The 27,468-nt window shown below is 41.0% G+C and overlaps 1 protein-coding gene across 1 annotated transcript; it reads right to left on the reverse strand.

The window, feature by feature from the left end:
• Window positions 1–558: 558 nt before the first annotated feature.
• STARD7 (StAR related lipid transfer domain containing 7) lies at window positions 559–25,497 on the reverse strand. The gene is given in 9 exon segments (XM_041756048.1): window positions 559–3,975; window positions 4,821–4,905; window positions 11,509–11,608; window positions 12,102–12,184; window positions 12,265–12,375; window positions 14,172–14,221; window positions 14,580–14,788; window positions 24,210–24,463; window positions 24,465–25,497. Coding segments are annotated over 9 exon segments (1,143 nt in total). The 5' UTR covers window positions 24,531–25,497; the 3' UTR covers window positions 559–3,790.
• Window positions 25,498–27,468: the final 1,971 nt, after the last annotated feature.

Here is a 27,468-nt window from a genome sequence, read left to right on the forward strand (position 1 = left end):
ACCACTGCACTGCACCATACTACCAGAAGCACCCAAGAAGCTACAAACAGGCAGGCTACTGTTGACTTACCTACTTAGCTACCAACACAATACAGGATACTGAATTGGATCCTGGATTGGAGAGGGGGGGGGGGCAGTGTGCTGTTAAGTCATTTGGGGGACACCTGGGGAAATTTTAATATGGACTGAATTACTAGATATTAAAGGATGCCTGGGTGGTGTAGTCCATTAAGCATCTGACTCTTGGTATCAGCTCAGGTAGTGACCTCAGGGTTGTGAGATCGAGCCCTACATTGGGCTCCATATTCAGTGTGATCTGCTTAAAACGCTCTCCCTCTGCCCCTCCTGCTTGTACTCTCAAATAAATATAAATCATTTTTAAAAATTAGATATGCTATTTATGTGCTACTTAGTATGGTTACAAAGAAATCTTTATTATATCATAAAAAAGCATTAACATACACCTGTTCAGAGGGGAAATATCCTGATGTTTGCAACTTATTTTCAAAAGGTCATGAAAAGTACTCAGGCTACCATAACAAAATACCACAGACTGGATCACTTAAACATAACTTTATTTTTTACAGTTTTGGAGGCTGAAAGTCCAAGATCAAGATGCTGCCCAATTCTGTTCCCTGGTGAAACACTGTCCCTGGCTTGCAATAGCTACCTGTTTCCTCCCAATAGTAGAGGGAGAACAAGCAAACTTCTGGCATTTCTTCTAAGGGGACTAATCCCATCAGTGAGGGCTTCACTCTCACACCCTCATCTAAATCTAATCCCCTCCCAGAGGCCCCATCTCTAAAACTCACATTGGGGCTTTAGGACTTCAGCATATGAATTTTAAGGAGACACAGTTCAGTCCACAGCAAAGTCTATTTATAAAGACAAAGCATACACCATAGCAAGTTTAACAACCAGCAAAGGTAGGGAAAGGGTATACAAGGTTTTATTATTACTTTCAATGTTTCAATATATATGAAATTTTTCAAAATAAAGAGTTGGAAGGACTTTTGAAGCTGCTGGTGACATGAAGCCTGGGAAAAGGTTAGGGTCACACGAGCACGGTCTTCAAAAATGTGAAGTATTATCCCATGAAAACATTTTCCTCGTGTCGCTCCAAAGACAGGGCTTGACCCACTTGACTCATGGGTAGACGCTGAGGTGGCACATTTGGTCTCAATGTACAGAACTTCCTGAAAGAACTGTCCAACAATGGAAATGTTGCTCAGTAAGAACAGGTGCTTCTCAGTGGAAGTGTTAATACAGCGCCTAGAGAACCACACCAGGGATGTCACATGTAGGGGGCCTCTGCAACACAGCAGAGGCCAGAACCACCAACTTCCCAAATTTAAGATTATACAGATGCATGGGCACCCATAAACACACATCTAACAAGTAGTCTACAAGTAGAGATGGCTTTCCAGTGATCATCTTATAGAACAATCTAGAGAAAAGAGTTTTAACAGTTCAGGTGTACATTTGTATTCACCTATTGTTTCCCACAGGCAGAATCACACATAAACTCAAAACCTAGGTGATGCTCTAAAGTGTCTCTAACATATCAATTGCCTTGCAACAAACTGACACTCTAGCAAAACTGCCTTCCCACCAAGCTAAGTGGGGCTTGAGCTCACCACCCTCCCTCTCCAGCCAGGGCCCTGGTCTGCCTCCTACACTAGACCTGGCATGCTCAAATCTTCTCTGTCTTTCCTTGCTCCCTCCCAAGTTTCAGTGTCAGCAAAGCTCAAACACGGTTTCCTCAAGTTGATCCTTCTTTAAAAGCAAAGGATATGGGTTAGTAGATCAAGACAAGGAAGTAGAAATAGATGGTTTGTTTTCAGTTGCCAAACTGGTCATCTAGAAAGGGCTCATGGTCAAGGCAAGGTGGTTAGTTGTGTGTCAGCCCCTACCAAGGAAGACCACACCCTGCTACTTTCATGTGCCAGCCCTATGTAGAAATACTCTTCAACTTTCCGAACAGGAAGAAACAAGCAGCTCAATATACAAGATTTCCCACCATATGTCCAAAGACAAACACTCTTTTGTACCAATCTTTATATATTTATTCACACATTTGATAAAAATGTCACAGTTAGAAGTGAAATCATTACAATGACATAATAATTGTACAGACCGACTCCAAGCACAGAGTCGAGTTGCAAAAATCAGAACATGAGCAACACACAGCTCCTTAACGCCTGTGCATTCATACACTCTTGCCCACACCCATCCATACCCCAACAATCACAGGTATGTTCAGACATAACCCAGGAACCTTTCCCTGGCTTCTGTCAAGTCCTGGGGATGAGAAGAGACAAATGATCAATGAAAAGCTGGGACTACTCAACATATGTCTCTGTTCTGCCAATCACTGAGAGAAGGCAAGACACGAAACATGGGGGCAGTTATATCCTTGGCACAAAACTTAACAGGCAACAAAAATGTTGAGGGGTTTGAGTTAGTCTGAAGTTTAGATCTCCCTTTCAACACAAAAGGGTAGCAAGTGGGGAAAAAAGGGAAGAATCCATCCATTTACATTCTAGGGAAAAAAAGAGGTGGGAGTTATTTAAAACTTGATCCCTATTCTCCTGTCAGATTGCAGCAAAACCAAAGCAAAATCAGCCAGGCCAAACTGATACCATCTGATTGTGACTTTATCCCAACAGCATAGTTTGCTTTCATTTTAACTCTGAAGAGAGGAAGAAAAACTTTGCAGAGGAACAAGGGGTCACATAAACCACACCCCCATTATATTAGTATTTAGGGCAAGATTACATCTATCTGTTCACACGACTTGTCTACTGCTCTGAGAGCTCCAAGGGAGTGGCGCAACCCCCATTCCTCTGCCTTTAGCCTTCCAAGATGGACAAGTCTTCAGCATCCAGTCAAATCTGAAGTGTGAAAAATAATGCCTGAATCAAAACTGTGTTTTCTATAGAGTGGGACTATGGAGAAATCCTATTCCACTTCCAATTCCTACTTTTTGACACAAAGGTTAAAAAAAAAAAAAACCCTAAGTGTGATGTTTTAAGTATCGCCACTAACTCTATCAAAACATTGATGACACCGAAAGCTACCATCTAAAAGGACTCATTTCCCAGTGTTCTTGGTGGATGAGCTAAGGAAGGAGGCGAGGCGATGATCCAAATATAGTGCATGAATACAGAACTGGCCAATGCAAAGGAAACTGCTTTGGGTAGGGCGAGTCAATGGGGTGGTATTTGGGAGACAGAGAGAAATTTCTTGGTACAAACTTGATGTCCCTAAAGACAGAAGCAGGGTGAGGACAAGGCACTTACACTGCCAAGCAACAGTTCACATCCATTCAACACTAGGACAGTTACCAAGAGCATTCCCAATGACCCCTCACTGAAGACTCAACCAGCCAACTGCACTTTCCAGTTGGACCTCCAGAACTGAAGGAAATCCCAAGTGCTGCAGAACCGATGGTGGGAACTGGAATGTTGGCAGAGGAAACTACTCAGAGGAAGCAAAAAGAAGTTGTCTTCTTCTGGCCTGAGGTGAGAGGCTTGTTCCAGATTAGCTCAGTGAAATACTGAATCGCAAAATGCTTGGCCTGAGAATATGACAACGCCCCCATGGATGCCTCCTTCTTCTGTTTTGATAAAGAGCAACAAGGGCTCTGAATGAAATTGGACACCAGTTACTGAGTTATCTTGCACTGGTGGTTACAGCAGATGCCTTCTAATATGTGTTCCCATTCTGTAGCAGAAAAGGGACCAAGACAGGGCTAGAAGTAGCCTGTCCCTCCTTATCCCAAAGCCCTTCAAGCATATTCGATCCGGGCAGGGCCACAACTACCCTCATTTTTCCGCTCAGAAGACGGGGTGGTAGCCTTGGCTTCACTACTCGTTTCCAGAGGCTTGGACGAGATGTAGTCCTTTACTTTGATCTCCATGTTCTTGGCTTTCAAAGTGGCCATGTGCAGTTTCTCCAGGAAATCTGGCATGCCTGGTTGGAGAGAGGGAAATCTGGGTAGGCTAAAATATAAACCAAAAGTAGGCTCAAAATTAGAAAGCCCTATTTCTTTCATGGCAGGGAGCCAATTCCTTCTTATAGAGATTACAACCTGATTGACAACCTGTTGAGTGATAGTTGCCTCCCAAAATGTTTGGGGAGTGAAAAGAAGCCATGACCTCTGAGATCCTTTGAAAAGGGTACCAATCAAGCCACATAAATCCCAAAAGGCTTTTAGGTGATTAAATTCAGTTATCAGTAGCATAGCCTATTATTTGCCAATTTTATTTAAGTACCAAAGAGAAACACTTAATCTTCTCTCCATTCTCCTGAGGAATCAGAAGCTGTCTATAGAAAAGCAGAAGAAAATCATGTCAGAATGCTTTTTAAAGAAAGGAATTGGAAAGAAAAGATGGCAGTTATAGCTGTGATGTGTAGCCTTTGTCAAGACACGTGGTGGCCCCTTCTTCCAGATTACTGTCCTATAACGACCACATTTTCTACCCTAGATTTTATGGCCTCCAACACTATCTAAAAAAAGAAAAAATGTTAAATGCATTAAGGTACACAGTCTGTGTTTGAGGAATTTAGCAAATGTTCTTCTTAAAACTCCCTTCTAGACACATGTTTTCTGGGACTCCCCAATTTTCATCCCTCCAAACCCCAGTTGGAGGCTTCACTATCTTCATAATATTCAAGAATAGATTTTGAAGGATGTTTAATTTCTCTAATAGTGTTCCCATGAGACAAGCACTAATCCTCTTGCTTGCCATTAAGAGCTAGAGAGAAACAAAGTGATCAACCCAGGTTCCAGGCCCTGTATACAAGTACCCACTCACCACTGGAAACCATCCAACTAACACAGTAGCGAGGAAACACAGTCTGGGGATTGTCACTGTATGTCAACAAGTAGTCAAAGCCATTCTGGAAAAGAAAAAACAGCAAAAACAGTGATACTTGAATTACTCACCAGAGCTTCCACATCCAATACCACAGAATAATCATGATCTCATTCTGGTGCCATTTTTTTACCCTGTGCAAGAGTTAATACTGAAAACTGCATAGGTCGCTATCTGTAGAAAGGCCAGCTTGCAAGGCTGACCCTCAGGTGGTGTTTGGGAATTTGGCTCCCAGAGTATTCCCAGTCGACAGTTAACTGGTAGAGAGGCTCCCTGTGTCGTCTGTTCGTACAAACACTACATCCAGTTTATGCTAAATACTTGCTTTCTTTCTGGCGCATCTAGAATTTTGGTATGTGCTATGGAGAGGATCCCTATGTGACCAAATCCCAATAAAAAATCTTGGGTACAGAGCCTCCAATGGGCTTCTCTGGGCAGAAACATCATATACATGTTGCTATATTTTTGCTGCTGGAAGGAGAATGTGCTCTGTGTGACCTCTTACAGGAGAGTGAGTAAGCAAGAGGAAGCCTACACATGGATTCCTACAGACTCTGTCTCTTCCCTCATGATGCTGCTGTGTACCCTTACTACATGACTATGATACATCTTAGTAATGAGTATAACTATATGCTGAGACTGGAGTCCTTCTAGTGAATTTTCAAATGTGGGGTGGTCTTGAAATTCCCAACACATACTCCCAAATGTTTACAGGTCTTAATCTTTATCAAAATGGTATAACTCTACTACTACTATGACTAGTAACTGCAAACATTTATAGAGCACTTAACGGTGTGCCAGGAACTGCTTCTAACTTGCAACAATCCTTTAATGTAGGTATTGCCACTCCATTTTACAGAGGAGGAAACTGAGCACAAAGTTAAGTAACTTTGTCCAAGGTCACCTACATACTCAATGACAGCCAAGATGAACCCTTGATTCTGACTGCAGGGCCTAAGCACTCATTCTTTGGCTCAGCCCTCTCATTGCCTATTACGGTGAAGGACAGGGGATTCAGGAGATTTCCAGGTGCCCCTGATCCTTACAGAGATCTGAACCAATTATGCTCCTCCCAACGGGGGTAAGAGGTAACCACTTTTATGTCTGCCCTTTTCAAAGGAGACGGGTCACAACTCCAGATGGTTGAACTATAACTTTAAATTCCCATGCTTTTACTCCAAAGTCCATCTTTTTTTTTTCCCCCTGAATGTTTTAATATTTTATTCATTTATTCAATATATGTCTAAATGTCTTCATGTCTGGCACTGTGCTAGGTGCTGTAGAGCACACAAAAATGTGCTAGTCCCTGCCCTCAGAGCTTTCAATTAATAGACTGGATGCCACAACAGAGACAGACTGAATACTATGGAAGTAAAGAGAGGAGAGAGGTAAAATCTGTACAGTGGAAATGGAACAGTATCTACCCGAAGGTTGGCTGTAAGACTAAACGAGTTAATACATATAAAAGACTTCACTCTTCCCATAAAACACTTGGATTGGGGAGTCAGGTTCTCACTCACCCACCACTGCTTATATTTTAAAAAAGGAAACCCAAAAACAATGATTATCCACTGGAAAAAGGAAGGAACTGAATGGAAGGAACAGGAATATAATAAGCAAAATGACTCTGAATAGTTCTTATAAATTTGACTTTGGAAGCACAATTTTTTTCATAATCTAATAAAGCAAAATTAAATTTAAAAAAGTGGTATCTAGGGATGCCTGGGTGGCTCAGTGGTTGAGCATCTGCCTTTGGCTCAGGGTGTGATCCTGGGGTCCTGGGATCAAGTCCCACATCAGGTTCCCCACAGGGAGCCTGCTTCTCCTTCTGCCCCTCTCTCTGTATCTCTCATGAATAAATAAGTAAAATCTAAAAAAAAAAAAAAAAAAAAGCAGGATCTAAAAATCAAAAGTACAATAGAAAACAAGGAATTTAACTATGAACTGAGTCAGTAGGAAAAACAAAAAGAGCACCTATTTCAAGTAACTTTATTATTTTTTTTATCAGATTCCAGGTTTGTTTGTTTTTTAAAGACTTTATTTACTTATTCATGAGAAACACAGAGAGGAGAGAGAGAGAGAGACACAGGCAGAGGGAGAAGCAGGCTCCACGCAGGGGGACTCGATCCTGGGTGTCCAGGATCACGCCCTGTGCTGAAGGTGGCGCTAAACTGCTGAGCCACTCAGGCTGCCCTTCAAGTAACTTTAAAACTCAGTATTTTGTACACTGTGGACACAACTTAAGGATAAAAAAAAATACAAACTTTAAGTCACCACATCACTGGTGATCTTGGTGGTATTATTCTGAGGTTGGTGTACGTGTATTTCAGGTTAAAGCAAATGAGTAGTTATGTTCAGGGTGATAAAGTGAGAGCTGAATTTTCCAGCACAGGAAAAGATGATAAATATAAAAATTCTCCACTCTGAAATAGGAATTTAAAGTATTCAAGTGCACTTTGGATTTACCTTTGAAACAAATAAGTAACATTTATTACTTAGTTCTAGCTTCTGAAAAGGCCTAAAAACAATGAGCAAGCCAAAAGCTATGATTACACCTAGAAGCCAAATTCTGGTATTTATTTTTAAAGATTTATTTTATTTCATTTTATTTTTTAAGATGTATTTATTTGAGAGAGAGGGAGAGATAATCTCTCAAGTAGACTCTTTGCTGAGCACAGAGTCCGACACAGAGCTAAATCTCATGACTCTGAGATCATATCAACAGTCGGACACTTAATCAACTAAGCCACCTAGGCGCCCCAAAAGATTTGATTTTTAGCAATCTCTACTCCCAACATGGCGCTTGAATTTACAATCCTGAGATCAAGAGTTGGTATGTTCCACCAAATCCTGGTATTTACAAGACATTTTCTTAAAAGGAACTAGGGCTCCCAAAAGAAATGCTAATTTCCAGGCTTATAGCTAAAACTACGTAAGATGAACCTGGAACATCTTATGAAGCCAGAAAACAAAAGAACCCCTGAAGTCAAATCAAAGGGACTCAAGACAACTAAGAGGACTCCTAATGGCCAAAACTGGGACAATTTAAGTATCCCTAAGAATAATTATAATGGATTAAAACTAACCAAACTTGTTAAAAACTGAAATATCTATGTAAGTCTTCTATCAGTTCTTCTATAGCAAAGAATAATGGTATGTGTTTAAAAACAAAAACAAGGGATCCCTGGGTGGCGCGGCGGTTTGGCGCCTGCCTTTGGCCCAGGGCACGATCCTGGAGACCCGGGATCAAATCCCACGTCGGGCTCCCTGCATGGAGCCTGCTTCTCCCTCTGCCTCTGCCTCTCTCTCTCTCTGTGACTATCATGAATAAAAAAAAAAACAAAACCAAAAAAAAACAAAAACAAAAACTTAATCTTTGTTTTAAACCAGAGGATCCATAGTTGAAAGAACCAATTCATTATTTTGAAACTCATAAGTAAAAGAAACAAATCAACCATTTCTCTTACTTAGTTCCCTTTCCTATGTAAACTATAGGAAAACAAACGGTGAGAAAATTTTTCCATAATGTATTTTAACTAGTAAGTGGAAATAAATGAAGAAATAATGAAGGAATTACAAAATCGGCATTTTGTTATACCCCTAAAGAAAGAATGAATCTGAGTAATAACCAATCATTTCTAAATTCAACAGACACCACTTGCCTTCTAATAAAGTGGTTTTGCCCAAAACAACCAACCAACCCAAATCTGTTTAAGCCTCAGGTTTGAATAGGAACTACCAATACCCAGGAAATAAAGGATGGGGAGACAAAAGAACATGCTGAATGACACTATGGATACTATGGAGATGCAATCACCAAAATCCACAACTAAGAACCCTGCTTTTTCAACAAATACAATGGCAAAAAAAGAAAAAAGAAAAAAAGAGAGAGAGAGAGAGGAAACTGACTTCAAAAGACTCGAGAGAGTATGAACAAATTTCATGTCTGGATTATATCTGGGTCCTGGCTCAAACCCAACTACAAAAAAAATCCATAGACTATCAGGAAAATTCAAACTCTTAACTAGATTTTTTGTTACTAGAGATTATTAGGACACTAAGTTATGTTTTCAAAAATCTCTATTCTTTTTGAGATAAACACTGAAGTATCTAAAGAATTCTTCTATGGGTTCTTTCATAGCAAAGCTAGAAACTGCTTCAAAATAATCAGGAGAGTAGGAAAAGTGACAAGAAAGGATATAGATAAAACAAGTTTGGCCATGAGTTGATCACTGCTGGACCTGGGGATGGATACAGGAGATTCATGATACCATTCTTTCTACTTCTCTATCTTTTACACACATTTCAAATTTTCCATAATAAAAAGTAAAACCAAATAAAATACTATACCTTGGCTCAAGGCTCTACTTTTCATCTAGCAGTACAAATGCAGCTGCCTGGTTTTCAAGTACTCTGTACACAGTTAATGTAATTTATGACTCCTCCCTAATCTCAATCTTCCTTTCTAAATGGTGAGTCTCTGAACACATTCATGGCTCATTCTTGTCTTCCTCTTTGATAAACCATGTCCTCTGCCTCCAGGACACTTCCTATTTTCTCCTCTATCCAGTCTGCCTTTTCTCAAGACCCAACTCAAATCTTACCTTTTTCATAAGACCTCGCCACAAATATACTGAGAAAATATACATAATTGTTCCCCCATCTCAGCTGGAAGAAATTATTTTTTAAAAAAGAAACCCATTAATGGAAAAAAGAAATACCCATTAGTGGAAAACAAAATTAATTTAGTCCATTGTATGTGACCAATTAAAAAAAAAAGAATACATAGATAGAAATCATCTGAGTGTAAGCATATTTTATGAGACTTTAGTTACATAAGTATATATGAATGTGTGTGTAGGAGGCTGAGAAAGAAAATAAATAAATTTTATTTATTATTCATGAGATACACACACACACAAAGGGAGGGAGGGAGAGAGAGAGAGAGGGAGGGAGGGAGGCAGGCAGGCAGGCAGGCAGAGACATAGGCAGAGGGAGAAGCAGGCTCCATGCAGGGAACCTGACATGGGATTCGATCCCGGGTCTTCAGGATCACGCTCTGGGCTGAAGGCAGCACTAAACCGCTGAGCCACCCAGGCTGCCCTGAAAGAAATTATTTATTGAGTCCCTACTAGAGGCAACACACTTTGGTGCTAAACAATGCCTTAGCTGCTTCATGGTCAGTTTCTAAAGGCAGCAATGCTGGAACTCAAGTAAGTTTTTTTCAAATAGGAAACATATGGACAACGTTCAGATTTCAAAAGCATAAAAGGAAAAAAGTGAGGCCTAAGTCTGCCTCCCATACTGTCTTCAGCCTGATCCAGGCTCCCCTTCCTAAAGGGGATTAGCCATGGACAGTAGAGCCTTGCTTCTTCCTATCTTCTAAAACAGGACTTTCAAACATCTTTAATACACTGTAAATAATCCTTTTTACATTGCAACCAGTTCTCTCTCAGCCTCCTACACACACATTCATATATACTTATGTAACTAAAGTCTCATAAAATATGCTTACACTCAGATGATTTCTATCTATGTATTCTTTTTCTTTTTTTAAACTGATCACACACAACGGACTAAATTAATTTTGTTTTCCACTAATGGGTAGCAATCCAAGGTTTGAAAAAATGCTGCTCTAAAAATAGTACGCAAGTAAATACACAGATCTCCCAATTAAAAAAAGAGGCAAACACCACATTGACTGAAATAAGCCACTATTTCTGTCATATTTAAAGTCCCATTTCAGGCAGTATAAATAGAACAACTTGTTGAAAACAAAACCACACTAAGGCACACAGCTCATACAGCTCAAAAACAAAAATAACAGGGAGAAACAAAGCCTTTAATTATAAAGTGAAATACAACTAAAAACAGCAACCACTGGAATCAATATGAAAACTCAATAGAGATTTGGCTAAAACAACAACAAAAAACACTTCCTAAGCTGAAAAATATATTCTTCTCAAAGAAAGGTCACAGAATTTTAAAGAAGGCTGAGAGCATTAGTCTAACCCTCCCATTTTACAGATAAGGAAACAATTCCAGAAAGGTTTTAAGTGTTCTGCCCACTGGTGAAATTTTGATGGAAAAGGTGCTCCCCTCAGTTCCTAAAGAATGCTAAGGGGGCACCTGGGTGGCTCAGTGGTTGAGCATCTGCCTTTGGCTCAGGTCATGATCCTAGAGTCCTGGGATGGAGTCCTGCACTGAGCTCCTTGCAGGGGGCCTGCTTCTCCCTCTGCCTATATGTCTCTGCCTCTCTCTGTATGTGTCTCTCATGAATAAATAAAAATAAAATCTAAAAAAAAAAAAAAAAAGAATGCTAAGGACAGACCATTGTCTTTTGTCTCTCACACAAACAGGAGCCAGTGGGTCATTAGTACTTTGTCCTGGGAGATCTAGGCATATCACCCTAAAGCAGTGGTTCCCAAACCAGGAGCATCAGCTTCACCTGGGAACTTCTCACAAATGAGAATTCTTGGGCCATACCCCAGCAATGTTATCAAGCTCCAGTGGACTCTGATGCATGCTGAGTTTGAGAACCACTGCCCTTCCCAGTTCAGACAAAAGGCATTCCTTGAGAAAATTCCAAAGCCACTACACATCATCTCTTCAATGACTTAAAACTCACCTCATCAAATGACTTGTGGGGACGGATAACCATCTGGGATTCATATGATCTGACCCTTACAAATTCTGGAGACTCTGGAACACTAGGGTGCTCCACAGCACTGGTAAGGAGAAAAATTAAGGAAACTCTTAGTAAATGTCTACATGTTTAAAAAAAACAAAAAACAAAAAAACAGCATGAGAGCTAAAAAGCTGGCTCTAATTTTTAAAACAGGAGTCACTAAAATGAATGAATAAAACTAAGTTCTAAAAACAAAGTGAGTTTCTTTGGTGATTCCTGGCTTTCTAGGCTTCACGTTGAAGAAGAGAGCATTTCTTTCTTTCTTTTTTTTTTAATTATCAACTTAAGGAACTAAACAAAAAGCTTAATGAAAAGCTTATAACGCCCCCCCCGCCCCAAAAAAAAGAAAAGCTTATATCCCTTCAATCTTCCTAGACTATGGTCACCAGTCATAGCCCATTCATGTTCTAGTTGGGATGGATGGGGTCCTAGTATCACTCATAATAGCACTTAAAACATGTAAACTCCCACCAGACATATATGAAAGACACAGCTAAAGGAACTCAGCAGGAGCCACAGGTAACTACACATACCGTGACACCAACACCATCACGTTGTTTTCCTGATCCACGCTATACCGTCGAACATAAACATAATCCCGGGAGTACATTGGGTACTAAAGCAAAGAATAGGCAGAATTAGTGTTCTGCCCCACACGGATGTGATGAAAGTAAGAAGAGTAGTAAAAATACTCACAGGAAAATGGGTTACCCAGTGAAGAACCTCAGAGCCACTAACCACATCCCTCTCAATTACTTCCAGCTTGATTACCAGGGCATCCCACTTTTTTCTATACTCTGTATCCAGCTGCAGAAAGAGAAAAGACTATGGAAGACCCAAGAAATCCAAAACAAAGCTGCAGAAGACTTCTCCAGATGCTTGGACCTCTGACCCAAGGACCTTATTCTGAAACAGTAACCTGACCTAAAAGCAGCAAAGTATGAAAGATACGGCTGTGTTTACTACAGGTAAGTCTTTTAAAATCCTTTGTTAGGGGCAGCCCGAGTGGCTCAGCGGTTCAGCGTCTGCCTTTGGCGCAGGGCGTGATCCTGGAGTCCCCGGATCAAGTCCCACATTGGGCCCTGCATGGAACCTGCTTCTCCCTCCGCCTGTGTCTCTGCCTTGCTCTCTCTCTGTGTCTCTCATGAATAAATAAATAAAATCTAAAAAAAAAAAAAAAAATCCTTTGTTATAGGCCCATAGCATTATACCTTGAAAATATAATCTTATTAAAAAATAAGACAAAGAAAAATTTAAGAAAAAAAAATATTGTGATAGATATGTCTGGGAAAAATACAATAGATAATGATATAAATGTGTAAGGGCAAAACAATTTTTTTTAAAGTTTTAAACAGGGGCGCCTGGGTGGCTCAGCGGTTGGGCGCCTGTCTTCAGCCCAGGGCCTGATCCTGGAGACCCGGGATCAAGTTCCACATCGGGCTCCCCACGGGAAGCCTGCTTCTCCCTCTGCCTGTGTCTCTCATGAGTAAATAAAATCTTAAAAAAAAATAAAAAATAAATAAATAAAAAAGTTTTAAACAGACAAAAAGCCCAAAAGTATGAGCAGATACCTCACACAAAGAAATACAAGTATCATAGTTTTTAATTTCAGCATTGACTAGTAAGTAGGGAATTTCAAATTAGACATATCGTACACATCCAAACCCAACAAAACTTCAATATAAATTCAGTGTGTGGGGGAAAGTGTGCACTTACATCTTACTAGTGAAAGCCTGACAAAACAGTGAACAATCCAGGAAGGAAAATAATTTTTTTTATAAAACTCTGGATGATCCCATCTCCCCTTTTCATTCATTTCTCCCCAAGGAGGAAAGAGTCTTTGAATAGATACTCTTCATCTTTACTAAATAAAAATATCTTCACTGGGGATGTTCCAGATTACTAAATCCTGACTGGATCTGTACTGAAAAGGAATATGCTATAAAGGACATCACTGGGTCAACAGATAAAAAACCAGAATACAAACAGAAGGTTATAACCTAAGAGCTGCATGCAACATGTTAAATTTATAAACTTTGATAATGATACCATGGATATATATTGGGGATCCCTGGGTGGCGCAGCGGTTTAGCGCCTGCCTTTGGCCCAGGGCGCGATCCTGGAGACCCGGGATCGAATCCCACGTCGGGCTCCCGGTGCATGGAGCCTGTTTCTCCCTCTGCCTGTGTCTCTGCCTCTTTCTCTGTGTGTGTGACTATCATAAGTAAATAAAAATTAAAAAAAAAAAAAAAAGGAAATATACATTGAAGGATTCTGGAATAAAGGGCCACATATGTAATTTACCCTTAAACTATTTGGGGAAAAAATAACTATAAACCCTTATAAAATATACTAAAGCACTCAAATACATCCCTATATTTAATCTTCCCAATAGCCCTATGAGAGGACAGAATTGATCTCATCCCCACTGCACAAAGTCCAATGTTTACCCAGATGCTATCTGACATTGAGATGAAGGGTACAAAGATAGATGGGTGTACTGAAGCCAATGTCTTCTGAGTTGAAGAAATTATTCATGTGGACAGTGGTAAGTGGATTTCTAGGCTTAGAAGCTCCAAAACTGGGAAGAAAAATTTACTCACCTGAACATTGAAGAACTGCCGGGGTGTCACATCTGTGTAGGTTCCAAAAACTAGAATGTCAAGAAAGAACAAGAGATGTTGCCACACCTTCATCGCTCACCTTATTTCTATCACTTAACTGTATTTCAATTTTAGAGTACTAACAGAATTTAAAGGCAGATTCAGAAACTAGACGTCACATTGGGGGAGCAAAGTAAGACAAAGACAACCTACAGCAAAGAATAGTAATGAAGACACTGAGATGCTTATCATCTGGGAGAAAAACAAAAACAAAAAACAGGAAACCATGGCAAATTTTCTGAGCAACAACCAGAACAAAAGGTTTAGAGAGTATGAAGAACAAAAGTCCTGCACATCTGGGAAAGGACATCACAGAACACACCTGCAAGGCAGCCAAGTTGGGCTCACCTCTGTACTGGTAAAGGTGGGTGCCTGTAATAGGACGCCGCCAGAGCTTGAAGTGTTTCTTATCCATCACCATTTCCCATGGCTGTTCTTTGCCCCCTGAATCTTCAGTCCCTTCTGTCTGGGATTTTGGTTCTGGAGGGTGGCGTTCAACTCCAGAGCGCTGAAACATATGTGACATTTCCTCCAACCGTTTCATCTCATCAATAGATCTGCAAAGGAGAAAAACAAAAGGTACAGGTGGCTGTAGTCAATCTCGTGAAATGAAATGTCCACACAATGAATTATATAAAAATGGTATGCGTTTAGGGATGCCTGGGTGGCTCGGTGGTTGAGCTTTTGCCTTTGGCTCAGGTTGTGATCCTGGGGTCCTGGGACCGAGTCCCACATCGAGCTCCCTGCGTGGAGCCTGCTTCTTCTGCCTATATCTCTGCCTCTCATGAATAAACAAACATGATTTTCATCATCCCCCCACCCCGCAAAACCTATACTCATTAGCAGTCACTCCCCAGTCGTGTCTCCCCATAAACCTCTGACACCAACTAATCTATTTTGTCTCTATGAACTTGCCTATTTTGGACAATTCATATAAAGAGAATTATATAATATATAGTCTAGTGTCTTAGCATATTTTTCAAGGTTGATTCATGGTATACACTTTGTTCCTTCTTTTTTTGACTATTTCACTGAATGGATATATCATATTTTGTTTATCCATTCATCAGGTGATGGGCATTTAGGTTGTTTTTACTTTTTGGCCATTATGAATAATAATGCTATGAACATTTGTGTTACCAGTTTTCATGTAGACACAGGTTTTCAGTTCTCTTGAGTAGGTTCCTAGGAGTGGATCGGCTGGGTGATGGCAACTGTTTAGCCTTTTGAGGAAGTGCCAAAATATTTTCCAAAGCAGCTGCACCATTTTATAGTCAAACCAACAATGTATAAGGGTTCCAACTGCTTCAGATCCTTGCCAACACTTGTTATTAGACAATAACTATCTTTCTGATTCTAGCAGTTCTAGTGGGTGTGAGAAGTAGATCTCATTGTGGTCTTTGATTTGTATTTCACCAGTGACTAATGACGCTGGCATATTTTCCAGTGCTTATTGGCCATCTGTGTATTTTCTTTGGAGAAATATCTATTGAAATCTTTGCCTATTTTTAAATTGGATTGTCTTTTTATTACTAAAATTGTAAGAGTGTTTATATATTCTGAATAATGGTCCCTTATCAGATATGATTTATAAATATTTTCTCTTGGGATGCCTGGGTGGCTCAGTGGTTGGCTCAGGGCGTGATCCTAGAGTCCCGAGATCGAGTCCCACACTGGGCTTCCTGCATGGAGCCTGCTTCATCCTCTGCCTGTGTCTCTGCTTCTCTCTGTGTGTTTTTCATGAATAAGTAAATAAAATCTTTAAAAAATATTTTTTTCTCATTCTGTGCGTTGTCTTTTCACTTTTTTGATAGTGACCTTTGATAAACAAGTCTTTAATTTTGATGAAGTCTAATTCATCTACATTTTCTTTGAGTGCTTATGTTTCTTGTGTTACAGCTAAGAAACCATCACATTTCCTAATCTAAAGTCATAAGGACTTATGACTATATTTTCTTCTAAGAATTTCTTAAGATTTTATTTATTTATTCATGACAGACAAAGAGAGAGGCAGAGACATAGGCAGAGGGTGAAGCAGGCTCCCTGTGAGGAGCCCGATGGGAGACTCAATCCCAGGACCCCAGGATTATGCCCAGAGCCGGAGGCAGACACTCAATCACTGAGCCACCCAGGTTCTCCTCTTTTAAGAGTTTTAGTATTAGTTAACAGTTTGATCCATTTAGAGTTCATTTTTGTATGTGGTGTGAGGTAGGGGATCTAAACATTTTGCATGTGCATTTCTACTTGCCCCAGTGCCATTTGAGTCTGGGTGGCTCAACGGTTGAGCGTCTGCCTTTGACTCAGAGCATGATCCCAGGCTCCCTGGATTGAATCCCGTGTCGGGTTCCTGCATGGAGCCTGCTTCTCTCTCTCTCTCTCTCTCTCTCTCTCTCTCGGTCTCTCATGAATAAATAAATATTTTAAAGAAAAAAAAAATGAAGACTGTTCTTGGGACACCTGGGTGACTTAGCAGTTGAGTGTCTGTCTGCCTTTGGCTCAGGGTGTGATCCCATGGTCCTGGGATCAAGTCCCACATCAGGTTCCCCGCATGGAGCCTGCCTCTCCCTCTGCGTCTGCCTCTTTCTGTGCCTCTCATAAACAAATAAATAAAATCTTTTTTTAAAAAAATAAAGGTTTTTCTAAATTCTCAATTTTATTCCAACAATTTAAATTTCTTAAATATCTATCCTTATGCTAGTACCATATCATCTGAACTAGTATAGCTTAGTAGCAAGTTTTCAAATCAGGAAGAGTCAGTCCCCCAACTTGATGTCCTTTTTCAAGACAGTTTTGACCAATTCAGGTCTTTTCCATTTCCATGTAAGTATTAGGATTAGCTTGTCGATTTGCACAAGGTAGTGTGCTAAGATTCTGATAGCGATTGTGTTGAATTTATAAATAAGTTTGATTAGTACTGTTATCTTTACAATATTGTCTTCCAACAAATGAACAGAGATTTTCTCATTTATATGCTTTAAAGTTTCTTGCAATCATCTTTTGTAGTTTTCAGCAAGGACATGGAATGCAATGTTGAAGGGAAGTGATAAGAGCACACATCTTTGTCTTATTCCTGATATTAGGGGAAAAGCTTTCAGGCTTTCACCATTAAACTATGTGTTAGCAAAAACAAAACAAAACAAAACAAAGCTATGTTAGCTGTGTTTTTTGTAGATGCCCCTTACCAAATTGAGGAAGTTTCCTTCTATCCCTAGTTGTTGAAACTTTTATTTTATCATGAAAGGAGACTGAACTGTCAAAAGTTTTTCTCCATGTACTGAGATGATCATGTGGGGTTTTTTGTCCTTTATTCTATTAGCATGTTGTAGTGTTTACTACAACATCATTTTTATATGATGAACTAACCATACTCTCCTGAAATAAATGCCACTGTTCCTGTTCCTTTTTATATGTTACAGAATTCCACCTGTTAGTATTTTGTTCTGAACAGCATAAAGCTTTAAAACATTTAAGATAATACCATGTATATACTTTTGTGTCATTATGTATCATTTAGGGACATATATATATTTATAAAGACATAGAAAGGAATGAAATGCAACAAATTGAGATAGATAATCTGGGAGACATAGGAGATTTCAACTGGACAAGGGTATAGAGGAGGCTTTAACTATAATATTTTATTTCTTAAACACAATTGTATTTGGGGGTTCTTGGGTGGCTTAGTTGGTTAAGAAACCAACTCCTGGTTTTAGCTAAGGTCATGACCTCAGCATCCTGAGATGGGAGCTCTGTGGGGGCTCTGCCAGAGTGGACAGTCTGCTTAGGATTCTTTCACCTGGGTGCTCTCTATTTCCTTCTAAAATAAATATCTTTTAAAAATATCTAACTGCATTTGTAACATTCACATTAAAGTCTTTTTATATAACTGAAACATTTTAAGTTTTTTTTTTTTTTTTAAAGAGAGAGTGTGAGGAGGTGGGCAGAGGGAGAGTTGGCTTAATTGACTGAGCCACCTAGGCACCAACAAGGCATGTTTAAAAAATTATAAAATGTTTCAGAGGTGCCTGAGTGGCTTAGTTGGTTAAGAACTGGACTCTTGATTTCAGCTCAGGTCATGATCTCAGGGTCCTGAGATCAAGTCCCACATGGGCTCCTCGCTGAATGTGGAACCTGGTTAACATTCTTTCTTCCTCTCCCTCTGTCCACACCCTTGTGCATGCACATGCATGCACATCCTTGCTCTCAAATACATAAAAGCTTAAAAACAAAAACAAACAAAAAAACCCCATAGATTGTACTTTCCCCTTAACTTCTAAATAGTGGATAGGAAAGAAAGTTGGCCCTCTGTATCATATACAACGCTTCTGCTCTTCAAGACTGAAGAAAATACCAACTACTAATACATTTTGTCTGAAATGCCCACTCCTCTTTAACCTTCAAAAAACATAAGGTTCAAGGTTAACTTTCAGGCAGAGTTAACCATATACATTTACTTCTATTCCTACGCAGATACATATTCTATTATATTATGCTTACCTTATCTTTATATCTGCATTCCTTACTAAACTATGAATCCCCTAATATCCCAGAATCAGATCCTAGCAAGTACCTGGTAAACACCAGGCACTCAAATGTTTACTGAATAAATTAAGTAAGTATGAAAGTAGGTCCCAACAATTCAAATTCTTATTAAAAGACAACATTAGTACATTACTTTAAAACTCAAAAATTCAAAGTTATATTGGTAACCCACAATGAAAAGTTCAGAGCAATCCAAAGTGATGATGACTGTAAAGATCTGTGTTCCAGTCCTGGCTCTCCCAATTGGCTATGTGATCTTATGCAAATCATCTTACCTGTAAAGCCCTCCCTTTTCCACCTATAAAGTTAAGACATTATTTCCTGAAGGTTTCTATTACCTCTAAAATTCCATTTCTGAATTTTAAACTTTGTACTTAGATAAAAATATTTATATAGGGAACATTTTGTTGTTTGGACAGCCCAAAATCTTTTCATATTTGAGAGAATCCCAAGTAGGTGGGATAGAGCCCCCTCTCAAGTCCTAGCAGTTAGAGCACGACACCTAATTTAAGTGAGGTTAATTAGATACTTCTAGTAGAGGATATGAATCATGAGGAAATAATAAAAGGCACAAGATCTTTTGGAGATTATTCTCCATGATCTTGAAGGAGCTGAGTGTCCAACAGTGCAATCAATCCAGGGAAAACAAAACCAGGGATGCCTGGGTGGCTCAGCAGTTAACCATCTGCCTTCAGCTCAGGGGGTGATCCTGGAGCCCCGGGATCGAGTCCCACATCAGGCTCCCTGCATGGAGCCTGCTTCTCCCTCCACCTATGTCTCTGCCTCCCTCTGTGTGTCTCTCACGAATAAATAAATAAAATCTTATTAAAAAAAAAAAAACAACAACAACAACAAACAGCAACACTGCCCTAAGGAGATTATTCCTACAGCAGGTCTTGGCCAACCTGTATTCTGACCTTCTTGTCAATGCCCTGAGTAACCTAACACCTTTAATTAATCCCTTTGATCAATGTCTTTTGGCTTAAGTTAAGAACCCTAGCCAGTATAATTTATACTGATGTCCTGATGAAAAAAGTTTAACTATATTTTCTAATGTTTAATTTGAATTAAAAATTACAAGACAGGATTCGCTTCTACCACTGCAAACGCACAGAAATGGGGAAGGAACTTTATAGTAGACAATAAGATCTTTCAGGAGAAAGCAAAAGCAAAACCACAGCTAGACTTGCTCAGAGAACAATTCAGGCATACAGAGAACCAGTTATGACACTTTTCTGGACTAGCAAGGCATTCTTCAATAAAAATTAAGCACCACCTGTGAATGTCATTCTTATTACAAAATGAAGGGCAGAAATGCCTTATTAAAAGTACATCAGAAGCTCATAAAATTACACTGTAATAAGACTTCAAGAAAATTAAACTATATGACTATATGCAATATTTTTAATGGCCGTCTAAGGTGGTACAGAGCTTCTGATCCATTGCTTAATCAACCTCTCCTATTTAATTAAAGGTCACTAGGTGGCCTTGATTAAAATTATGAGACTAAGTCTCCAGAGGAGGAGAAAAATGTCGTGTGAAGGCACGACATTCATTCTTGAAATAGCACCATCTAAATGCTGGTGCAAGACTGCAGCATGAAATGCAAATGATTCTTGCCCCCATATTCAACAATCTCTGAAAGATCTCAACTTCGAAATGCTGACATGCAGACATAATTAGCACACAGGTGCCCAAAGTCTCTATCATATATGTGAAGGAAGGAAAACCTCTCACCATACATCTCTTTAGCCTGCTGTGCCAAATCTTGTTTGGACAGGGTGGGTGTCTAAACTTTGTTATTTAAGAGACTTAACAAGTAGTAAGAAAGGACAAAAGAGATTATTCCCAAAATAGTAACAGCAGATTAGTAAGAGGATCAAGAAAAGACAGCCAATGCTTCTCTTTCTCCAAAACTAAAGTCATTTCAACAGATGAAAAAGGCTGGGCTGAGAGGTATGAAAACTGAAGGCATAAAACTATTAAAACAAAGTAATAAGTATAACCAGATTTGGCTAATGTAGGAGGTCCTGCCCTCAGTAGAGTTTGATACAAAGGTCCAAGATTATTCAAATGAAGCCATTCCTGTAATTAGTAATTTCAGTAAAAAACAAAACCAAAAACCAAACTGCATTTCATATAACCCCTTCCATAAATTCCAAATTACTGTTAAAGTCAAAGACTTTTATTATAACTGTCAAGAGACAAAAGAAATATAAGACATCAGCTGATTCACTTGGCAATTCTGAGCCAACTGGTTAATGGTAAAATAATGAAGACAATGTCAAAAAATTCAAATAAAATTTTACGTAGTTCTGATCATCTAAGAACGGTATGTCAGTAAAAAGAAATCTTCAAGTGACAGTAACAAAAATAAAAAGGACTTTTTGTTAATCATATATCTAATACTGAAAAGTTAAAATTGTTCTAAGTGCTTTGAGAAACAAAACTAGGAAACTGAACAATTTTCTTTATGAAACTTTACTGGCACTTATTTACTCAAATTTCTGGAGCAATGGACTGTAACTTTTTTAAACAGAGGAGGGGTTAATGGAACATTTTCCCCTAGCCTTTCATATTTCTTAACTTCCTTCCTCTTTTTGTTCCCGTAATTTTTTTTTTAATGTTCCAAAGCAATAAAAAATTACTACTGTATTTTTCCATAAGATCTGCTGTGGGCTCACAGAATAAGTGATTCTACACCAAAAACAGTGATTGAAAAGTTATTTTGTTTGACTTGTATAAATGAAACCAATTGGGTAAAAACGCTAGACCAAGCATTTATTTTATTTATTTTTTTTTTTTTAAAGATTTTATTTATTTATTCATGATAGTCACAGAGAGAGAGAGAGAGAGAGGCAGAGACAGGCAGAGGGAGAAACAGGCTCCATGCACCGGGAGCCCGACGTGGGATTCGATCCCGGGTCTCCAGGATCGTGCCCCGGGCCAAAGGCAGGCGCCAAACCGCTGCGCCACCCAGGGATCCCTAGACCAAGCATTTAAAAGACCTGATTTCTGCACCTGGCCCCCCCGTTAGTCAAAATCACTTTGTACAAGTTACTTCTTTTTCTCAAATTTTCTTGTTGTTGCTAGAAAAATGAGATTCTATTTGTTAAGATGTTCTTAAGCACAAGAGAACTGAAAGCAAGGTTAGTCCTTTTCCTTCTAAATAGAAACTTAAATAATATAAGAAAAAAACACATACCACGTTAAACCACACATTCAAAGAGAATACAAGAACAAGATGGTACAGAAACAGCACAAGAAGAACCAAATGCTGTGATTTAGGGGCCATGGGACAATCATGCTCTTCTTCCACTATACAATGAAAAAAAATGTACTTGTCCCGAGGCACATTCAACTGTACTCCATTATGGAAGCCACTCAATATCCCTTCACTAGAGCAAACAAAATCTAAGATGTACTAAACTATCTATGACAAAACTCAGCAGTGGCTCCTTTAAAGCAAACTGAACACTTAACAAAGAAAGTTAACCCGAATCCAGAATACTTTATTCAATAAAATAAAATACAAAATATTAGAAATATGAGAAATCTACAGAACCACTTTACAAACAAGATGTAGTTGTGCAGAGTATTTGTCTCTATAGCAAGACAACAAACATTTTTAAAAAATCCTCAAAATGGATACCTTCGTCAAGTTTTAAGTATATGACTGAATTCAGGCATGAACTGGAAAATGAAGTGCTAAATGAAAGCCTTTACTAAATAACAACTCTGGAGGGCCAAAAAAGCATCTTAAGTGTTCTGACTGACCTTAAGTCTAAGTTTATGAAATTCCCAAGTGAGTTAACAGCAATACCTCTTCAGGAGTTGGATTAGAATCAAAAATGTTTCAACTGTCCCCAGGTTTCAGAGACAGCCCAAAGAAGATAGAGAGGAAAACAGAATGAATACAGGGCCTGGTCAACTGGTCTCTCTGTCTGCCTCAGTGAGTAGTGACTACTGGCTCAAATGTTTATCACATTCATCTTTTACCTTGTTTTCTTCTCTGGTTCCCACTAATGGAAGACCTACTAAACCGAGGCTCCAGGATATATTGTCCATAAAAATACATGAAGTAGGCCAAAGAATGTCATCTACCATCTAGGCCCCTAAATTTCCACCCCAAAACATCTCCCCTCTCTTTTGCATCAAATAATTTGCCCTTTTCTGGTCTTTCTCTTTCCTAAATAGATCCAACTGGGAATTTTCCTTTCAAATATGACTACTGTGGAACATGAGTATATCATCTCACGAAATCAAGCAGTTAATTGATCAAATCTCAAACTCAACCAGTTGTTAATTTCTTAATTTAAAAGTTTTCCTTCCATAAATTAATTTCTCATACCTGAGACTGTTTCATTAGACCAACGGACAAGCTACAACAGAATACTAACAGAAATTAGGCAAACTACCTATCATCCTTTATTAGCTTAACATTTTTGTGAATAAGATTGCTGTTATAATTTTAAATTGCATTTATATCCTCAAGGTGGACATTCAGTGACTAGGAAATTTTCTTATACTAATGTAGGAATCAAAACCACAGTCTAGGGCCAAGCATCTATTTTTGTAAATAAAGTTTTATTGGGAAACAAAAATTTAAGGGAGAGAGGGAGAGCAGTTTAGGAAAATCAGAGATACTGTGAAGTGAAAGCTAAATCAAATCAGAGCTAAATCCCTAAGATTACTTGAAAACTGTTACGGGCTCAGATTTAAAACCATATATTAACAAATTCAATCAGTGGTACTGCATTTTTTCACACAGAAGTTTTGATGATGATGACAGCGTGATTTCAGAGCCTAATGAAACAGTATTCCCTAAGTTCTAGCTAAAGCAGCAGAAAATTGACCTAATTTTTGCAGGTTAAAATGTCTGGGGGCTCCTGGTTTGTCTGAGGAAGACAAACCCCTTCCAGCCTCATTATTCTGCCACAAGAGTCACGGTAACAAAAGAACTCTCCTGGCGTTTCTCGTGAAATCCCATTTGGAACGAAGTATTTTGTAATTGCATAATCATACCCTTAGGTCAAATTTAAACATTGCTTTGAGCTTGCACCTTTCGGGAGGAGTTAAAAGATCTCGTGAACAAAAGGTTACATGCCTTCAACACCTTATTTATTTTTTACAACGTTATTTCTTCCGTGTCATGCCCTCTATTCAAAGTCTTCCCTCCTACACTAACCTATACTTCGTTATTTCTAACCCGACACGTGAAATTAAGAGGCAATAAAAAAATAAAAATAAAAATAAAAAAAACGTGGTCTGCTAAAACAGGATCAAGTTACCGCACCGCCACTTCCAAGTACCACCGGGTAAACGGGAGACACCGAGCCAAAAGGCAGGCCCCAGGGTTCGACGTGCCACCCTCCGGACCGGACCGGCCCCCGCCCCAGCCCCAGCGAACCCGAACCACCTCGCCTCCGGTCTCACCTCTGCAACTCCTCCTCCTGGATCCTCTCCTCGTCCCACACGAACACGCCCGCGAGCGCCGCCATCAAGGCAGAGGCATGGCCAGGGCGGCCGCGCAGCCGGCGCCAGAGGCGTCCGAGGAGGACGCGGCGCGAGCTCTCCGAGTAGAGGCGGCCGTACAGCTGCGCGATCTGCTGCGCGCGCCGCACGCGCAGGCCCGTCACAAAGCGGCACTGATTGGCCAGCAGAGCGAGCAGGCCCCCGCCCCGCGCCCCCTGCGCGCCCAGCCGCCGCCGCGCCCGCCAGCCAGGCGGCCAGGGCCGGCGGCCTCCGCAGGAACATGCCTGCGCGCGCCCCGGCCGGACCCCCTTGCCCCGCCCCCTGCGCCCGCCGCGCGCCCGGAGGCCAACTAGGCCTCCCTCACGGGGCCGAAGGAACGATCCCGGGAAGCGCGGGCGGCCTGACGCCCAGTGCCCCTAACTGGCCGGCCCCGAACTCCTCTCACGGTCTAACAGGCTTTCCATCTATCTCTGCAGCAACCGCTGAGGAAGAATCCCCTCTGCGGAGAGAGTCGGTCATGGCACAGCCGCGGGGGTGGCCCCGCAACCGCTGCAAGGGGCGTTCCTAGGCTCGGGCCGCGAGCCCGGTGGGCCGGCGGCCGGTCAGCCCTGTTGGCCCCCCCTGCCTCCTTGGCGTCCTCAAGCTGGCGCCAGGGTTCGTGCTGGAGAGCTCCTGAGAAGCAGTGAGGTGGGCGGCCCAGCTGCTGCAGCAGGTGAGGTCCCGGGTGTTCCGTGTCCACCACATGCGCTGCCCGCCTACAACCTACCCCCTGCACGGACGCCGGGGCCCTGATTGGGCGCGGCCCGGACTCCTCGGTGCTGATTGGCGCTGCCAAGGGCTCGTCACCGCTCCTTCCCGCCCCTCCACGCAGCGTGCCGGACCCCTAAGCTAGCAAGGTAGGTGGCGCCGCAGAGAGCCAGTCAAGGGCGCCTCACAGAGTGACCCGCAGACCCTGCCGCCGCCGCCGCCATCATCTTCCGGCCACCCGGCCCCACCCCGCTGAGGGGTGCCACCAAATGCCAGTTAGGTTCCTGCGCGGTGCTCAGTTGGTCCGAGAGACGGGAGAGCGTCGTGTCTTTCAGTAATTTGAATGAAGAGCGGAGTGGGGTCTCAGCATTGTCTCTGCCGGGTGCTGAGGGTGTCCAGGTTGAGGGAGTGGGTGGGGGCTGGACGGTGTGGACGCCTTGGTGAGTGGGAGACCCTGCGGAAGCCCAGAAGTAGCTACCGTCGAGACCTTCGTCCATCTCTCCCGGGCTGGCTCTCGCGGAAGCGCCCCAATTACTCACGGTACAGAGCCGGGCTCCGAGGGTGGGCGTCAGCACTCGCTAGAGCGGGCCGTCGTGGCATCCTTAGAGCCCAGGACACTTTACCGAGACCTAGGTGGGCAGGTGGCCTGTCGCAGGCCGGAAATGAGGAAGCCTCGTGGTAAAAGGGTAGCAGAATGCCAGTTCGACTGGTGGCTGTCCCATTCCCTTTGACTCAAAGGTGCCAGCGGAAGGGTGAACAGGTTTCCTGAAACCTACTTGCACCACCGATGAAGGACATTAAACTATTATTATTCTGTACCCAATCTCATTAAAATCAAACTGTTGGAGGTCTAGTAGGAAAACCTTACACTAAATTGTTTCCTTAATTTTTTTACATCCATATTAAGTGCCTTAGGGACAAGAAAAAAAATACTGTAAAAGGATGTCTTGAACAAAAGGGGTTGTGCTCATTCCAACACAGTGCATTTAGAAATTTAACTGTAGCTATTTGAGCAGTTGTAGATGTTCTTAATAAACGGTGTTTCTCCAAAAAGAAAAAAATTAAGCTTTACTAGAAGCTGAAATTTAGATCTATCCAGACTGTCTGATTTTACTCTGTGAATTCGTATTGATATTTAGTTTTCCTTGAAAGCAAGTAAGGAGAAGGGGAATACAACAGAAAATAGTATTTGAAGCTTTGATCAGTCAGGCTTTTTTCAGTGATGGCCAGGAGGGAGGTATGGGGAAAGAAGATGAACTTTCCTACTGTCTTGCTTCCCTTGATTAAAAGCTTAGCACTTGTACTCGTTTGTTTTATTTCTGTTTTTGTTTTATCAAAATGTATTCTCAGGAACTCCAGCCAAGCCCCTCTAATCTGGCCATTTTTCTCCATCTCTACGCCTCTTTTCCTTCAGTACATAAACACAAGTCCATCTTCAAAAAAGCTTTGAAAAAAAAAAAAAAAGATTTTTAGGGACACCTGGGTGGCTCAGCGGTTGCGTCTGCCTTTGGCTCAGGGTGTGATCCTGGAGTCCCAGGATCAGGTCCCACATCGGGCTCATTGCATGGAGCCTGCTTCTTCCTCTGCCTGTCTCTCATGAATACATACATAAAATCTTAAAAAAAAAAAAAAAAAAAAGACTTTGAATTCCTCTTTCCAGATACCACTTTTTTTTTTCCTGTAGCACTTATGATTTTATTTTTTTGTTTTTGTTTTTAAAGATTAATGTATTCACGAGAGACACAGAGAGGCAGAGACATAGGCAGAGGGAGACAAAGAGGCAGAGACATAGGCAGAGGGAGAAGCAGGCTCCCTATGGGGAGCCCAGTGCAGGGAGGGAGGGGAGGAGGACTAGATCCCCGGAACTCCAGGATCACACGGAGCCGAAGGCAGATGTTCAACCACTGAGCCACCCGGGTGTCCCTGATTTTGTTTTTTTTTTTTTTTTTTTTTTTATTTATTTTATTTTTTTTATTTATTCATGATAGTCACAGAGAGAGAGAAAGAGAGAGACAGAGACACAGGCAAAGGGAGAAGCAGGCTCCATGCACCAGGAGCCCGATGTGGGATTCGATCCCGGGTCTCCAGGATCGCGCCCTGGGCCAAAGGCAGGCGCCAAACTGCTGCGCCACCCAGGGATCCCCTGATTTTGTTTTTTTAAAGGATGGCATAAATATGCTTGCTACCTCCGTTTCTGTACCCACTTGCCAATTCTTCCTTTTTAGAATTTTATAAATCAGTTTCTTCCACACCATTCTCTCTTCTACTTTTTTGTCTAGGCCCTAACAGCATTCTGTAGCCTGACCTCCCAATATATTATCAACAAACTGCTTTTGCTTGTGTATACCCAGAACAAATTGACCCAAATTCTTCATCATGAGCTTGTAAGTTAGGTTCTGCCGTTCAGACCCACCAAAGTTGAGTAGGCCCAGCAATAATTCCTAGTAAGATGGAAGTAGTACATCCAGAATTG

This window comes from Vulpes lagopus, chromosome 5 (assembly GCF_018345385.1).
Source record: "Vulpes lagopus strain Blue_001 chromosome 5, ASM1834538v1, whole genome shotgun sequence".
NCBI lineage: Eukaryota > Metazoa > Chordata > Mammalia > Carnivora > Canidae > Vulpes > Vulpes lagopus.